The sequence below is a fragment of the Porites lutea genome, chromosome 6 (genome assembly GCF_958299795.1).
Source record: "Porites lutea chromosome 6, jaPorLute2.1, whole genome shotgun sequence".
Lineage (NCBI taxonomy): Eukaryota > Metazoa > Cnidaria > Anthozoa > Scleractinia > Poritidae > Porites > Porites lutea.
The window spans coordinates 4,532,938-4,551,634 of record NC_133206.1 but is presented as its reverse complement, the minus strand read 5'-3'; the positions used below and the strand labels follow the sequence as shown (position 1 = coordinate 4,551,634).

The 18,697-nt window shown below is 39.8% G+C and overlaps 1 protein-coding gene across 1 annotated transcript; it reads right to left on the bottom strand.

The window, feature by feature from the left end:
- Nucleotides 1-170: 170 nt before the first annotated feature.
- LOC140940940 (uncharacterized) lies at nt 171-18,335 on the bottom strand. Its single transcript, XM_073389898.1, has 13 exons — nt 18,168-18,335; nt 17,105-17,424; nt 16,210-16,354; nt 13,798-14,117; nt 9,513-9,669; nt 7,973-8,107; nt 6,625-6,750; nt 6,005-6,130; nt 5,361-5,498; nt 4,528-4,650; nt 3,954-4,076; nt 1,243-1,365; nt 171-449 (listed from the first exon to the last, which is right to left on the bottom strand). The coding sequence occupies exons 1-13, from the start codon at nt 18,313-18,315 to the stop codon at nt 274-276; spliced, it is 2,160 nt and encodes a 719-aa protein (XP_073245999.1). The 5' UTR covers nt 18,316-18,335; the 3' UTR covers nt 171-273.
- Nucleotides 18,336-18,697: the final 362 nt, after the last annotated feature.

The window sequence follows — 18,697 nt, the reverse complement described above, 5'->3', positions numbered from 1 at the left end:
GGTCGTGTGATCACTGTTAAAGTGGGTTACAGGATTAAAGATCTCTTGCTCTTCCTTTCAGTTTTGCTTGTATCTGAATGATCGAACATCCCTTGGTCTTCAGATAATATTTCTAAACGCGTGAGTGGGGCGGGGACTGAATGCAGAGATGGGCAGTTGCCAAAATATGGAAAACAAAATATATGAGACGTTTAATTTGACCCAAACGCAGCAACAACGCAAAAAATATATCTTGGTTATATCTTAGTGAAACTGTAAAACTGCGTCTTGCACTTAACATAGCAGTTTGATGACAACAACGACAAGAAGTGCTTTGAACAGCCTTCTTTGTTTTACTTCCTCTTGTCCGCTGCTCATCTTTAGTGCTGCAGTCTTTACACCAGTTCTTTTTTCTTGTCGTTTTAACGCCGCATTGCACTCCTCGTCTTCTTTTGAACACTGTTCTTTTCCTGTAAAAAGGTTTATCCAGTTAATTATCCACTATTTCAACAACAACAAGACCCAGTGCTCTTCATAAGATTGTGAACTTGATTTTTTTTAATCGCAGACTTCGAGCGGAAATCCCATACATTCCGTCATTGCTTTTTTCATGTATGCAATACAATTGTAACCTAAATGTATCATTACCGCAATGTGAAAGGAACACGTGGGCACGCCAAGTGAGGCTGTTAAACACACAATAAGAACACAATAAAAATGTATTTATTAACAAAACGATAAAGTTTTACAATATACTGTATGCCCTCCAAATAGCCATTACGCTAATCTAGGCAGGACAAAACGTTAAACAAAGGCGATATTAAATTACAGATTAAAAAAGAAAAAAAATACGATCTTCACATTTCAATTTGCCGAAGTACAGTCTTTTAAATGTAAACAAGTCTTTTTATAACTCGTAGAAAAGTTATGGTAAGAACATTGATGAAACACTCGCCTGTTGTTCGCGTGCCACTTTTTTTGTTCTTAAAACATTTTGGCGTCATCTGTGCTCTATTACTAAACAGACGTACGGTAGCAGGGAATCCATTTGTTTTATGTGGACCATGGAAAAGAAGTGGTGATGGCGCAATGCGTTTCCCAAACCATCGCCACATTATCCAAGATATCTTTGGAAATTATATTTTAAAACACGAAGAGACAAGAATCTTTCATTGTCTATAACTCAAGTAAACTATAGTTAAATTGTTTGTCGGGAACCCTGAAAGTATTTGTATCCGTTAAAATAGCTGAAAGCAAACTTACTTGAACAGTAGAAGCCATCTCCGTAAAATCCCCTCTTACAAACACAGAGATAAGAGCCATCAGTGTTGTAGCAGTCAGCCCAGTGATGGCACTCAGCGAAATTCTGCTGACACTCGTTTACATCTGTTGAATAAACAGTTAGAAAGCCAAAGTTTTTTAGTTCTAGAGTCTAAAGCTGATAGTGCAGGGATGATCCCATGTGAATGTTATATACAGTCAGGGTTCTCATTAGGGACTGGTCAAAAAGTATAGGGGGGGGGGGGGGGTGGGCCGGAGCATTTGGAAATGTGGTCAATAAAAAACACATGACCCACCCCCTCCCTTCGGCACAAAAATGACTGACCCACCCCTAAAGCAAGGTTGGAAATTGCATGACCCACCCCCTAGTTAGATAGATACTTTAGATAGATAGATAGATACTTTATTATAAACACCATTGCAGCCATAGGCTGAATTACGGGATATTTACAAATACTGATGATAACAAAGAGAAAATAACAAAAATTATCTACATCTTATAGACATGCCTAAAAATAAAACTTTTCTTCAAACGCTCGGTGTTACATAGGGGAAGAGTAAATCACTTTTGCGTCTCAGAGCATATTTACAACTCTTCCTTTGGGGGAGGAGGCTAAGGAGACTGTGAGTGGGGTTACAGATGATCTCGTCAAACAGATCGATTGAAATCTTTTCTCTCCTCTCATGAAGTTTCGGTAGGCCAACTGTTTCTAGTGCTACACTATATGACAGGTCAGGATGGATGATTCTGAAAGCCCTTCTTTGGACCCGTTCCAAATCTCCACTGATGTAGTTTGGTAGAGAATGATGGAATACAGGACTTGCGTATTCCAGGACGGGCCTAATACATGTCACATAGAATTGCACCAGTTCACTTGGTGCCACTACGGATCTCTTGAGTTGACGTAAAAAATAGAGACGAGAGGAACATTTTCTAATTAGTTCAGAGGAGTGCATGTTAAAACATGGATGTTTGGTTTCCTCTTAATAATCCAATAAAACCTTGTTCTGTGCATGAAAAAATTTGTTGATACACTGCTACAACCAACATCAAAATCACAGAAATCATACCTTTCACTGAAAAGACAAATGTGAAAAACCGAATATTTCTTGTTTCGATTGACGTCATGAGTCTGACACAAATATACAGCAAAACAAGGGTATATTGAAATTGTCTGTTGCAAAGCATATGAAAATTTCTACAAAGACAACCCATTCCTACATATTACTTGCCGGAAATGCTTAGATTAATCGTGTCACCCTCCTAATGTTAGAAAAGGATTTGTCAAAGGAGAAGCCTTGAGAATCCTACAAAAAAACTCCTCAGAGACAACCTTTGAGGAAGATAATTCAAATTTTAAAAAAAACGCTTGATGGACGGAGGCTACCCACAATCTTTGATAGAAAACCTACTATCAGAAATAAAATTCACAAAAGGGACTCTAAACTCCTAAAACAAAACAACAAGGAGGAAAAAGAAGTATTGCCATTTGTGACACAATACCAGCCCTCAGTGTCTACTATAAAGGAAGTTTGAATGAAAAAATAGAATCTTATACAAAACCAACTATTAAACTTCAATAAATTTTTAAAGAGCCACCAATCATTTCCTTACAAAAAAGGAAAATCATTAAAGGACATGCTCGTTAGAGCAAAAAAAGGAAAACAGTTAACAGAGGGTTTCACGCCCATATAGATGTGCGGCCTATTCACCCTTTGTATTTTCTCGCACAGCAGGTTTGTGAGTATTTTAGCAATAATTCCAGCTGGCTGTGTTTTATATAACAAGTGTAGTCAACTGTCTCGTTAGTAGTTAGTGCCTATCTATGCAATGAAATAAGGTGACCCACCCCCTAAGGGTAGCTGAAAATTGCACGACCCACCCCTTGCACAAGGCTCAAAACCTCATGACCCACCCCCTCTCTGCTCCGGCCCACCCCCCCCCCCCCCCCTATACTTTTTGACCAGTCCCTTAAGGTTTAAAGTAGACAGCTAGGATGTAAATGTAGGCGGCTTGGCAACTGAGTGCTGCAGGCAATTTCAGGCGTTCACTTTTTCTCTTTACCCTGTTTCCCCGGCTCAAACCTCAAAGTAGCTGGTTGTTTACTAGCTGCCGCAACTTGACGCTGACAATTGCTCCATTCCACAGATTTCAAAATATCATCAATAACTACATAATCATCAGAATTGAAGTAGTTTTATAAATGACTATTTTACGAACTTTATGTTAGGCACCTGTTAAACCTGCCGTATAAATTACCCATAATGCAATAATTTGCTGGTTGCTCACAACGTAAGCTTCGTAATCTCGAATTTCTAAAATAGCATTTGCGTCAAAATTATCAAGCTGGCTGCCCCTAAATTAATAATGAAAAACAATACAGAATTAAAGACAAAAAATACACATAAAAGACGATTTATGGAATAATATTTCTCATTACATTTGAAACTGTCGCTTACGAGCGGTTATAGTTACAGTGCTTTGACAGAAAAATAACTGGTCTTAAGTAAAGGTCTGACTGGACTGTATTGCTTTTGGTTTATTCTAGGCTCCAAATGCATTGTGACCTTATACAATTTGCACTGACAAGCATATGAACCAGGCAGGTTAACACACAGCGAATCCTGTACACACGCTTTAAGGATTTAAACAATGTCTGAGTAGAGTACTTTGGAAGGATTTAAGTCGTTACCATGACATGAGTTATCCGTGAGGTGATATCCCAGTTTACACTGACAAGCATATGAACCAGGCAGGTTAACACACAGTGAATCCTGTTCACACGCTTCAGGATTTGAAGCACATTCGTCTAAGTCTGTAAATTATTAAAACAAATGCAAACAGTGACAAACAAAACAAGTTAGTGACTTAATGTTCTATTTTCTGCACTATTGCTGGATTTTACTAGATATACATTACAATATATTATAAAAACAGAAAAAAGGGAAAACAAATTACATTAAATGGTGAAAGATAAAATATAGGCAATGTCCAGTGTAGCTTAGGCCTTCGATTTGGTTACTGCCACGTGCAATTAACTGACGTAAACATTTACATAAAACTAGAAGAAAAGGAGAAAGAACGATGATGTCCAGAACGAAACCCGCGGGATCTCCCGCAGGATTCGAAAAGTAAGCGTTCTCCTTCGTCGAACGCAATAAATAAATTATGGCCTAAACAGCGTATGTTCCCTTTTGGCAGTAGTTGTGCAAGTCGCGTTGAACTTGGCCCTTTAGGTGATCTATGCAACATGAGTTAAGTATTACCTTGGCACTTTAAGCCTTTGGCTGCATACCCGTGTTTACAGAGACAAAAGTACGAGCCTATAGTGTTCACACACTTTCCATTGCTGCCACACCTTTTAGTCTTTCTCTGGCACTCATTAACGTCTACAAGACAGCACGTAAACCTTAGTGTTCAAAGTCGTAATGTTAAGGGTAAAGTTTATTTATCGATAACAAGGCAATTATCTAGTGAGTTGGTGTGGTGGTAAAACAGGATTGAAATCGCCCGGAATTTTGTGACGGTGACTGGAGTGCAGTTTCAGCTTTTTTTCATGGTATTGTCAGTAATCCGTAATGGCTGGTACTGTTTGTAGCCAGAAAAGTTGTAAAGTTATATGTGCGTTGAAAAGGTAATGAAAAAAAAAGAAAAAACGAATGAAAGAACTTGAACGAAAGTAGGAGGCAGCATGGTAGCCTCCCACAACGCGATCCTTCACCCATGAATGTTAGAGGGAATTGCGTGATGGGCCAAAAGAACGTCTGCTTATGAGGATAGCAGCATTGCTCAGTGGTCAGTGAATCTAACGGGTAATGAAATCAAGGTTTAAAGTCCCGCTCTCATTGTTAGATAGGTTTTTTTCGTTGGTCCTAGGTTTAACACTTTGACCATGGTTAATGACCCTCTGCCAGTTGGTGCAATTATAAGCTATGTTAGATTTATTTGCTTGTCATATTCTGGTAAAGACTCGTTTCCATACTCTAAACAAAACATTCACATTTATTAGGCCAAGATGCATTTGTTAGCACCTGCATGAAATGTCTCGCTATAAGGGACAGCACTGGCTGCAACATACCAAAAGGCATAAGTGACACACCTACACATTGTAGTTTCCCATCCAGTGAATACGATTCTGTGAATCCCACATTACAGAAACAAGCATATGAACCAAAAGCATTTACACAAGTGGAGTTCTCCCCACAATTATGGCTCCCGATCTTGCACTCATCAATGTCTAAACGGTGAGAAAAGAAAAGAAAATAACTTTACTGACTGACAAACACAACTACTGCCTGGTTCGCTCAGTTGGGTAAGTGCTGGTCTGCCGAGAGGGGTGTAGCGGGCTCAACCTTGGCCATACCAACACTCAGTGGCTTTAAAAACTGTGGAGAAAGTGCTACCCTTGGAGTGAAATATGCCAATTATTTACAGACTTTCTTGTCTTCTCGGATAAGGACGATAAACAATAAGCCCCTTCTCACAACCCTTGCTCGTATAAACGAAATGTGTGGGACTTTTAAAGAAACCCAAACACTGTTCTTAAAGAGAAGGGCACATATTACCCGTTGTTGTGGTTGTCATTCAAATTAGGGAGAAACTGCACCAAAAGTAGTCTGAGGTCTTCTACGAGTTGGAGGACGTTTACCAGGGCAACAGATAGTGAGGTAATTTGCAATTTACCGTCTGGCCCTATCACAACATGCAATATTCTGTTGCTTTGATATTTAATGCAAAGTGTACCTAAACATTGTTTTCCATCTGCTTTAAAGCCTGCCTCTTTACAGTCACAGATATATGATCCCACTGTGTTAATGCACTCTGTCAAGTATGGGCATACATCTCTTGGGTTGGCACATTCATCAATATCTGAAAATGACGCACACATTACGCATCAATGACGGCTGTACTGGAGAGATTCAGTTTCTATTACAGTCGACTCACTCTTAACGGACACCTCTATAAGACGGACACCTCTGTAAAACGGACACCTAGAGTTGATCCCTGCCTTTCTTTACTCCCTTTATTTGAGCTCTCTATAAGACGGACACTTAGTACCGGCCCCAAAGGTGTCCGACTTAGAAAGAGTTGACTGTATTTCCGAAACTGGTTCTCTTACACAGTGATCGAGTTGATCTTGATGGTAAGGGGTCAATTCTCCACACTTTCTTTTCTTTGCTGTCTAAGTTTTTCCTTTGTAATAATACGTGATATAACTCTCAAAAATGCCTCCAAGATTTCAAGATCAGATGAGAAGTCTCAAAAGGCCCATGCGGTAATTTGTAAAACCATTTACCGCTTCTTAAATTTCACTTACATTCTTTAAAATGGTGCATATATGTTATCATTAGTTCAATTAGTACCTTTACATCGGTTTCCATCTCGAGTCGTGCCTTGTTGACACTCACAGACGAATGATCCTGGGATATTTTTGCACAGACGGTCCGGCGATCCACACACATTGTCACCAACGCTACATTCATCCACATCTGTAAAATTGTTGGACAAGAGACCATGTTACAGTTGTGGGCTTATTATTCTAGCCTTTGAGTGAAAGTAGTGAGGGAGGTTGACCTCGTTTTGATACAAACAAGTCTTCCTTTTCTTTTGGAAATTATGCTCCTCAAAATACTTAGCATAATTTATGAACAACGTGATTTATACAATAAAAGCAGTCAACTTCAGTCTCGTTTCCACCTGTAATTGTAAAGTGGGCTATTGTCCAAAGCGGAAAACACCATATATTCTTTAAGGGCCTGTTTACATGGAGGTGGGGGATCCCAGATAGGTGAGGTAACATGCGGCGGGTCACCCCACCTATCATGTAAACGTGATCAAGTTAAAATGAGAGATTTTGTGGACAGGCGGGTTACCCACCAAAGCGGGTTACCTCACCTACCTGGGGTCCCCCACCTCCATGTAAACGAGCCCTACATTCCCGTTTGGGTGGTGCTACATAAACTTCGTAAACCCCACATTTGTAATATCTTTGGTTCTTTGCACGTGCAATGTATCACCTTTAATACGTAAATTTGCGTATACGGCACGTGCAATTTATTTTTAAATAAGCACCACCAATGCGGATCGATCGGCTAAAGCTATCCCCGTGATCCTTTCAAACGCGCTTTAAAAGTGAATGCAACTGGTATGAGTTAAAATTGCATTTTAAAAGCGTTTCGTTTACTAAGCATAATGGCCGAACATCAAGATTATCCAGTATTACACTGAAAACTCCATCGTAAAATATCTCCATAACGCCCTCTTAGATTTCGCTCAAACTTCGCCAACACTGAGGCAGCTATTGGAGGAAAATGCTCCCGTGAACGATTTTGGAAAAAAATTCCCATTAAGAACAAGCTCTGCAGTTATAAAACTCCAAAGAATAGTGAGCTGTTTCTGAACGAGAAACATTCCTAAAAATTTAATTAAGAAAAAAAAAACCTTAGCACATACGACTAAAGCTTACAGCTGCCAACGGTTTCGCATTTCACGTATGAACTGTTGCTTTGGTTTGAAAGATTTGCAATCTTCTCATTTGAAATTGGAATTTGGACTCTTAATAATACAATTCTATCCCCATTTTTTGAGCGGGACGCGCTGTAAAAAAAACAACAACAACAACACCTACTTCCCCGGACTTTTCACTTGGGGGTTTTATACCCCTTTTGAACTACACGGAAAGTTTTTCCGGAAATATAACCATAACAATACCTTCACAGAAAAAGGCGTCTCCTTCATAACCTCTTCTGCACCAACATGTTCTAATGTGAGGCGAGGCACTTGATCCTATCACTAACCCTTCACCGCTACACAAATGCTGGTCTTCATGGTTCAAAATATTGCCTGCTAATTTTTAGTAATGAAAAATGTTTATCACCCGTCTGTGCATACTACGAACATGTTAACCATGACAATAATAAGTTAAAGGTATGTGGTTGGTACTCCAAATAATGGCCTATAAGGGGAGGCTCCGCCCGAAAGAGTTACCTTTTTCATGCCTCGGATATTTGAAAGGGGGTAGGGATTTCACTCGTTGAAAGGGTAGGGCCCTTAATTTCCCGACCGCTGGTCAAGGGGAACGAAGACGCTGGGTACGATGGTGAGGGTAGGGAAATCTGTCATTTCCGTCGGTAAAAAGTCCCTAGGGCTAACAGATACATTTTATGGCTATAAAAAAGTTGAGAAAAAGTACTGGTTTTGTGATAGCGGAGCACCATGGGTAAGAAAATTTGGTAATCAGGTGACCGTACGCCCGACCGTCCGTCCGCACCACAGGCATACCAATGTAAAGAAAACCCAGTTAACAGGTACGACACCACAGACAACGCGAGGTGTTTTTGGCGGGAAATAGTATGGCCGCCCGGAATTTTAGAGAGAAAGAACAACTACAAAGTAGTGTCTTTTTCGACGTTATTTTTGATGTTTACACTCACGTGGAGAAAGAGAGAAAGACAGAGAAAGAGTTAGAGTAAGTGATTCAAAACAAAGGAGACGAATTTCGTTGGGAGAAAAACATGAAAAGTTCATGGCGGCGGTGCCGTGAGAAAATGAGAAATGCTAGCGGCCAGCAAGGTGAAAATAAGCGGCAGGGAAAAAATAAAAGCGAACATGATCACGGGAAACAAAATCTTTGGTATGCACATACGACAACTCCTCCATAAAAATAATGTGTGACTAGAAGGTTTGACGTTTTAGTCGCACAAAACGGCATTGTAGTCGTGCAAAACAACGGCAAAGAAAGACAAAGAAGCGTGCTGCACGTGCAAATTTGTTTATTTTTTGCTAATGACAAAAAAAAGTGTGCTGTACGTGCATATTTGTTTTTTTGCTAATTAGATCTATTGATCTATCTTGATGCCCATTTTCATTGCCGTCCCCACTTAGCATTAAACGATTTATTTTATAAGTATTATTAACCAGAGCTTCGCTTTTAGCCCTGGCTAAATCTATAGGTGGTTTTCATGCAATCTCGGGAGACACATAACAATGGTGAAATGAACAAATGCTGGTGGACAAACAAAGCGAGCTAATGAGCGATCTTTTGTTTACCGTCCACCAGCATGGCGGCGATGACGTAACGTGAAAACCACCTATATTATTCCAATTTTAAAGACAGTCCATTTACAGCAGTTAAAAGGGCCTTTATATGCATCTACTTACTGTCAATCTTACTTGGATACAAAATGAACAAGGGATCTTCTTTTCAGTTTTTCTTTGAAACTTTAATAAAACATAACCCCACAAAATTTACCTCGGAATGGGTCATATCCGTAAATCTCAACCCTGAGGCAACTCCTGCGATGCCACTTGTGCACATAAAGGCGAACTCCTCTGGTACCCCAAGTAGAGATTGGTAAATGATTTAGTACTACATCCAAAGGTGCGTCTTGGTTGCAGCCTTTAAAAACCTGCAACATGAACATGATTAGAAATTTTTCACATTTTTTGAGTTTGATCCTTAGATAAGTTTCATTAACAATTCTGAACTTTAAAATTGTGTCTGAACGAGGGCTGATGACGTCTTGTAACGTCTGTTGATTTGCTGGGCCTTAGGAATTAAGCAAAGTATTTGACTGTAAAAAAGGTATAGCGGAGCTGTTAATCATCTTTCGCAGTTAAATTTTTTTATCTAGAACCACACAATAAAACCTTGTTTTCAGAATTAGATCAAGAAATACTTAAATATTGTCTTATAATCATGTTGAGTTCCTTTTTCCACACCAATAGTAGTTGTCACTTAGTCTCTTTTTGATATTTTCTCTGTTATGTTACCTTGTCACAAATTATAAGGATTTTTACCCGTCATATTAGGGCCATTTATACGAGGAAAAATAAGACGCGTCTTAAATAACACGCGAACTGTACCATTTATACGAGCATGTCTTATCTAATAAGTCGCGTCTTAGCTAAGCCGCGTCTTATTTTAGACGAAATGTGCCGTTTATACGGAAAGTTCGCGTCTTATTTAAGACGCGTCTTATTTCTCCTCGTATAAATGGCCCTATTGTATTTATCAAGCTTGTTAAAAAAAAATCACTACGTTGCGTTTAACTCGACTGTTTATTCTCCCATCTGACTTGTCTTTTAACTGGTCCTCGTAACATTACAACATAGCTAACCCCTTTATAACTCTCTGTTGCCTGCGTAGCAAGCTTCGAGAGAGAGAGGGAATTCTCGTTTCAGTCCTATCCCCCACCCTCTACCCTTTTTACGCCTGCCACGCAGATTACACTCTGTGACACTTCCAGCGTAAAGAATGGTCCATCGAAACTGACGGATCTCGAAAAAAGAACCCAGTCTCCAATCCCTGCATTCCAAATAAAACTCGACATCTCGTCATCGCGAGATATTATGAAACCTCTATCAACGCTCTAAACTACGTTACAAAGACTGAAACCACACGCACTTCCTCGAGTACCACTATGTTTCATTGAACGATCGAACCTCAGCAATTAATATAAGCCCTCTCTAGCATTTGACCCAAAACGGTTCGAGAATCACGACGCTAAAACAATTCAGATGTAGGTGCAGTAGGACCATAGATTGTTTCTCTCTTTAGTTTATTTCGACCGTTATTGTGACATTGAGAATCAAAGACGGGTAAAAAAGGGTATCTTTATTTTCCAAACAGGTTAAAATGTTAGAAGTATAGAAACCATCGAAACTATCGATAGTTCGCTTCACTATGGCGATTATTATCGATTCATCGCTATCGCGGCGTTATGCACCAGACAAAGAAAACCCCGACCATCCCCCCCCCGGGATATAGGTAGGGATTGGTTCTGAGTAGCGAACAAACCCTGACAAATGCCCCACCATGTGGAGAAAATTTTTATGGAAAATGGCAGGAATTGCCCCACCCCCTGGAGCAACTGACAATGTTTCCTAGTGTGAGTTGTTAAATTCCCTTACAAAATGAAAATTTCACAACTCAGTTGAGTTCACAATTAATGTAAGTTTGCTGCTGTTTTAAAATATTTTTTAAAGCCTAGGGCAGTCACATTTTATTTTATATTCAATGCAACTGATAATGCATTACAACACCTAATGTTTGCACTGTTCGCCAAACCAAGAACCATCGAGAATAGTTTCTTCCGAGACACCAACACAGTTTGCATGGTACCATATAAGTGGGCAATTATCTCCATCACAGTCTATCATTCGCCCATGTTCACCTTCACCACAGAGGCAATAGGCATCTGCTTGGGTTGCTATAAGACAGAGGGTAAAATTGTGAGGAAATCAACAAGTTGTCTTATTTAATGGCTAAAAAAAAGTACAAAATACGAACATTCAAAAATATCAGTATCTTTTTCTTGACATTGACTGCTTTTTTGCTGCTGCTCGTTCTGCTCCCTCCACCCGATTCTTGTGCTCCTCACCAAGATGTTCCAGCCACATTTGCACATGATCCGTTGGCAACAATGTTTTCTTTGCTACAAGAAGTTTCTTGTGCGCGTCTCCAAGAACTTTTGAAGCAGGCTTGGCCATCATCCCCTCTCTACCATAGTTTCTGTAATGTACCCGATGGTCATCAGGTCGCAAAAAATGCCCCGCACTCGTCCCCTTACACGTACTACAATCTGCACCCCAAGGGCGATTAGGATCTGGGATCGGGATAGGAAAGTACTCCACTGATGAGCCATTTGGAAACCACTTTAGCCCAACCTGGTCCTCACCTGCCTGACACTTTAAATGAGGGCAGCCCTTTTGAAAGCATGGAATGAGCATACACACATACTTGCTCAGGCAGATTCTTCACCATATGACGACTGCGAACATCCCATACCTCTTCAAAGTAAGAATAGAGGATTGCCTCACGTTGTTTTAGGGCCTTTCTTTCCTTCTTTGTGCCTCTTAGAAACGTCAACAGCTTTGGCTGCCTATCCTTGGCATGCTGAACAAATTCTTAAGAAGAGCCTTTAAACAAATTTACATTTTTACTTCCACAGGGTGCTCCATCCACTCTCTTGATACATACATCAATAGCATATAAAGGCTTTAACAAAAAGCTCTGCATACTCTCGCACGTATTCTTATTTTATTCACGCTTCATGGAGGAAAGTTTTCCACCTGTGAACAATACAAACAATCAACAAGCGCATTGTGTTCAAAGACCAGAAAAACAAACATTTATCCGCTACTTGTATATCAATGAACTACTAGCCTTTGTATAAAATCCATAGGGTAAATCAATGGATGTATTCATTTGAATAACAATAGCAAGGATTCCAAAATACTTACCAGGTCAAACTGTCTGCTGTCATCTTGGGTTCCACGTGGAGTATTATACCCAGAAATCAAGAGTAATGGTCGCCTTCTTGGAATCCCCATAAATCATTGCAGGAAGACTAGCCGCCATCTTGGATATTTCACCGAATCCCGACCAAAGCCCCACCCTACAAACAGGAGCGACAAAAACGCGCGAATCCCCCACCTACTCGACGAGCTGCCAATAACGGACCAAATCCCTACCAAACCTCCATATATCCCGGTGTTGGGGGTTCGGGGTTTACTTTGACTGGTGCATTAATATCGCGATTAATCGATGGTTAATTGTTACAGCCTGAGTCAGCACAGGGTCCCTAGGCAGCAAAATCAGGTTGTGAGCCCAGGGGGGTGACGGGGATGCTCGTCGTCTCCCTTAGGGAGGGGTGCATCCTCGGAGACCCAGGGGCAGATAGTGGGGACCAGGGAAAATCTAAACGGGCGGAAAAATTCCGCCCGTTTAGACTTTCCCTCGCCCCCATTATCTGCCCCTGGGTCTCCGAGGATGGGAGGGGTGTAAATTGCAGATTTTGGTGTTTAGGATGGAAAGTCGATACATTTGCCCATTCAGGTATTGCTTAGGGTTGCTGTGCATAAAGAAATTTACAAAAAATGCCCTGACACTGACCACACGGAAATCTCCTTTAGGGGTCAGTTTAAGCTTGCACCACACACTCCCCATTGGTCTCCCTTAGGGGTTTGATTTCCCGGGGGGTACTCCCTTATATAAGTGATATGGGTATGTACCGCCCCATCGGGTAGGGTTTTTGCGCCGGTTTGGTCTGAAAACGGGTATACACTTTGCCCATTTTGGTCTGGAATCGGGTATGATTTTCGAGGGAACTACGGAGTGTATGGACGTATTTATCGTTTCAATTCCAAATAAGTAAGGAAAGAAAGACAAATACGCGAATTTGAAATGAATTTGAGTAATTTTTTTGTTTGCGCTCTAATCTATGTAATGATAACATAATTTCTGCCTTAAAGCCAGGTCTGAAAACGGGTATGGATTTTAGAGGTCTAATCTGAAAACGGGTGTGGAAAATTACATTTTTGGTCTGAAATTGGGTCAGAATATCAGAAACCGGGCAGCACACTCCCACCAAGAATTCCCTGGAGTACCCCCCGGTTTAATTTTAAGTTTGCAACGAGCTCCCTGTCACTATAAAAGGGAATACCCCTGGGGCTTTGACCACAACCTGATTGAGTTATACATGTACACAAGCTTATAAATATGGTAGTTATAAACAAGGAAAATTAACTCCCACCTTTTTACCTGTCAAGTCATGAATATATACCCAGTTAATAAAGTCAAAACTAGTGGACAGATAGTACTGGGTTACACAGCTTGAATCACTTTTGATTCCCTGTGTGGCAACAGCTGTCAAAGCCACGCTATGCTGCAAGTATACTTGTAAATACTGTGGCTGCTCTGCTAATAAACTGCTATCTGGACACCAACCACCACCACCAATGTCCAAATGTAGCCGTGCATTACTGGCACGGTAAGTTTCACTCTCCATGGATGTTGCACTAATTTGCCCATCTGAAATTGTTTTCACCTCCATACCTAAAGGATTGTCCAATCCTAGCAAGAATTGAATCATTGAAACACTTTATTAAGTGAATGTTTACAAGAAACTCTAATATTCTTAGCATTTTCCTGGTTAAACACCATGTATTTACTGCTACCTCGCTCTCCTTTGTAATCGTAGGGAGGGCTTGAGAGACGGAAATAGAAAACGCACGGGGCGCCTTTTCCCTCTTCCCATTGTCGCCCCCCACACTCTTTCCATTTTTTTATTGGGATATCCAGCAGGAGCCTCTGCAAAGGAGAGGGCTGCTACCTTAAGAGTATGTTTCCACGTTATGCTCAACAACCCTTACCCACCACCTACAACAATATGGGGTGAGCATAATATAGAAAGTTTTGTGAGGGAAGGTGCTGCTAGGATTCCAAAACCCTCAGCCAATACCCAGTACTGGTGAATTTTGATACTCCATACTAGACTAACCTCCCCAAATCCCTCCCTATCCTAGTAATGCAACTCCCGATTTCCCTAGTCTAAACTATAAAATCTTCAACCAATAATCATGAATATTGATCAGTTTCCTGAAAAATGATACCCTATTCTGCACCCACAACTCTCTACTGATTTCTATACCCTGTATAATATACCCGCTATAATTGTAGCTTTTTTTTAATTCTTTAATCGCAAGACCAAAATATATGGCAATGGACCTTTAATAGTTTAAAGAAGTTTTGTCCGTTTTTTGCTGGGGTTTTTTTTTGCAATTATATATAATAAAATAGTGTCTATTATCAAGGAAAATGCTCAGAATTCAATTTCTGAGGAATATTCATCTGCCTTCTGCTTTTATCACTACGTTAACCCTCAAGTTTACAAGCCACGTAATAATCCCACCATGGTACAAGTGGAGCAGGGATTTAATGGTTGCTGCTTAAGACACCTGTGATATGGCCTAGGTCCTTCTAAATCTAAATGTTCTTGATGATATATACTATTTATTTTTTTTGGACAAAATAGGGAAAACCCACTTTCAGCTACATCGATATGGTACAAATAATTTACCAATTTGTGGGAGGAATAAAGAGCAAAAAGTCATTCTAAAAAATTTGTTTTGGAAAAATTAAATTTTTTTGGTCATGTATATGAAATACAACTCCCTGATAATGCTTGCATTGTAGGCAATACCCTCGAGAAATCCCTTGGGTGCGTATATAATGTGCTGCTAAACAGGGTGTGGTTTTCAGGATCCTGAGTGTTAAAAGGGGTTTTCGACTTCACTATTTCACATCTTCAAGAGGATGTCTTTTTGGTTAGCATCGGCACAGTATGGAGTGATGCTGCTGTAAATTGGGAATTGAAAGGTCAGTTGAGGGGAACAGGATGCCATCAGCAGGCAGTGAGCTTTTGATCAATAGGGCGTTGATTTAAAAGATATATATATCTTGCAATAACACATGTAAAATATAGCCATATTTGGAAAGTGATTTACAAATTAAATGGAAATTTACTGGATGATGGGAAATAATACAGACACAGGTATATTATAAACATCCCAACTTTTTGGTATCATGCACATTTTACGCTAGCCTATGTAAAAGCTACATCAGCAGTTGGCAGAAGCGCAGTTCTTTACCTCCCTACGCCCCACTGCCCCCCCCCCCCCCCCTCCACCCTCTACCTCTTTTCTGTGTTGGTTTTGGTTACTATATTTTACCTGACAGCCTATTTTTTTTATTTTTATTTGTCCTATATTTATGTGTTTTTGTGTTGGAAACTTATTTGTCCTGTTGGTGTATGTGTTTCAGTAATAATAGAGAGTATGAAAGTTGGGGATGCTCCGTCTATACATGAGTGGTACCAACAATGTGTTTTCCAAAAAGTCTAATTCCATGATATAAATTTTAAAAAAACCACGTAATTTCTTGTGCAAAATGAAATGAATCAGGGTATCAAAATGAACAATTGGGTTTAAAGCAGGGTCAGGGTTTCAAGGGCTCAGCAGTACACCTCTACCTAAACTTCCCTTGATCAGTGCTCTTCCCCCTCCCATGAGAAAATCCAACCACAAAGATGCCTAGAGGTTAAAAACAGAGTACTTATAAGCCGGAAAGCCTGACAACATTATCTCTTTTAGTAACATTATATTACCTTCAGCTTTGCAGCCATAGAGCTCAACTCGCAGAGCAATTTGGTTAATCCAACTATGTGGACAAAACTTCACACGACGTGTCATGAATGGTGTAAAAGAACTCTTTGAGATCACTTCACTGTTGTTTAAATTCCCCACAAACATCTGCAATTCATTTAAATGATAACAAATATAATTTCATTGCAAGGCGTTTATTTTCATCACCAAGTTATGCATCAGTTTTGCACAGCTTGTCAGTCCCAGGGGTGGGGCATTACCAAATTTTGTGCTGCCCCACGTTGGGCATTTGCCAACCCTGTGGCCACCCCTAAGCTTTTGGCCATACGTGGTTTCCCATCTGAATATAACTACACAGAGGAATTGACTGATGCATTTAAATTACTTTAAATGTGAGCACAGTGTGGGGTGTAGCTGGATTAATCAAAGAGGGGGGGGCTCATACGAAGGATATAATAATATAACAGATTGTCATGTCAACATCCATGCTAGTTTTTACTGAAAATGACACTTTTCAGGTGAGCAGTGAGTATAGGGGGAATGATGATGATCAGTCATGCAATTAGAATGACTGCATGAATACCTTGTCGGTATAAACCAAAATCAGCTGGCCCATACAAGAAATGCTGATAAAACCACTTTCAAACAACTTTTGATAGTTTGAAACAATGGTTATGTGAAAAAATGGGACGTAAGACAGCAAAGATATTGTCATTCAAATCCAGTGAACTTTGGCATTATACTAATAGCATTTTTTTCTAGCATTTTTTTGTGGAAAAAAGTAAAGGCATGCCTTCCACAACATGAGTATTTCTCCTTCTTCTTCTTCTTATTATTATTATTAATATTATTATTATTTCTTATTGTTATGAAAAGCAAAATTCTAAGCTATCATACCCGTGGGTTCTCTTTTTCAAGTACTGGATACCAAATGGTGTCATCTTTACTATGGTAAAGAAAATATGTAATCACTCTGGCTCCTGCAGTTGAGCTGTCACCAGAGCCTTGGACGGCAGACTTTCGAACGACTGTTAAGCTTAAAAGATCTATCTTTAAGTACTGAAATTTATCATGAACAGAAGGCATCCACCATTTGCTTGATAACACGCGACCCCAGTAAGGTTCATGGTCAGCATGGAAGGTTGATGCTGTCATTGCACTGTTAGGCAATGCATTCTTGATGGCTGAACTGACACCGATCAGTCCTTCAAGGCACTCTAATAAATTGCAAAGTCACAAAATTTCAATAAGAGCAAATATGTCTGCAGAGTATGGCAGAACTCGACAAGATCTTACACATGCAAGGCCATTTTTAGGCCCTTATTACATATATATTGTTAAAAAAAACTCACGCGTGTACCTGCCATACTCTGCAGACTGGACAATGACTAAACAACATAAATAAGCCCCCCAAAATGATCAGTTTTCACTACCCTAAATATTTTACCGACAAAGACTTGAAAAATACAAACATCATCAAGTTCGACAGAAGAATAAAAACACTGAAGTTACCTCAACTCCAGCAAGGATTTGCAAAATATAAGCTTAAGCTTAAAGTTTTACGCCAAAATGGTGGTGGTGATAGTTGTTCACGGTACCGGTACTGTTAGTTATCTTAGAAAAGGCTTAATTAATAAAAAGTGCTAACGCCAATAGACGTTGTACTTATTTTATTTAGGTGACTTTCATATATAGCCTCGCAACTTGGCTTTTTCCTGAGATTACGAAAACTTGTGCAAGAGTGTTGTGAAATTCAAGTAAAAGGCGAATTACTTTCGTTTAAAGAATTCGTTTGCTCCCGTCTTTGCTTTGCAAAAAATAACAAACGGTCTAATAAACTACAGTATATTGGGAAACTTTTCATTCAATTTGTTTCAGAACACTGAAACTCGCTTAAGCTTAAGTGGAGTTTCGGTATGGCTCAATTTTTACTTACAAGGTACAAAACGTTAAAACTTACTCCCGTCGTCCCTCAACAGAACATTGACACCAAGTAGAGTATTTCTGAATTCGGACATAATGTCAAATCCACGTGCACCAAAACTAAGCAACATCACAGATATTATGGCAATGGCGATTTCAGCCATGTTTGGCCATTTTCCAGCCATTTCCTGAACTTTTCACGATCAAAACCTCTCACGCCATTGTTGGCGCGTGAGACAGAGCTGAACCACGTCTGCGCATGTGCAAACATGGGGAGGTCCTAAGCTAGTATGGTTTTGAAAAGGATTTTCAAAACATCCTCACATTTTGCCGATTTTCAAGGTGGTTTCCTAATATTTAAGGCTCCCATTTAAATTGAAGGTAGATTATTTCATATTTTGTTGAATTCTCGTTTCCGTCTTCGTAATTTTTCTTCCGTTTTTTGCTATGAACAAATGAAGATCCACGTATACGAAACAGAAGAGAGAGCGCTTACCATTTGTATGGAATACCTGGTAATAAATTCCAGGGAGAATTCAAATAGAACGGTTCATTTCGGTGGAAATT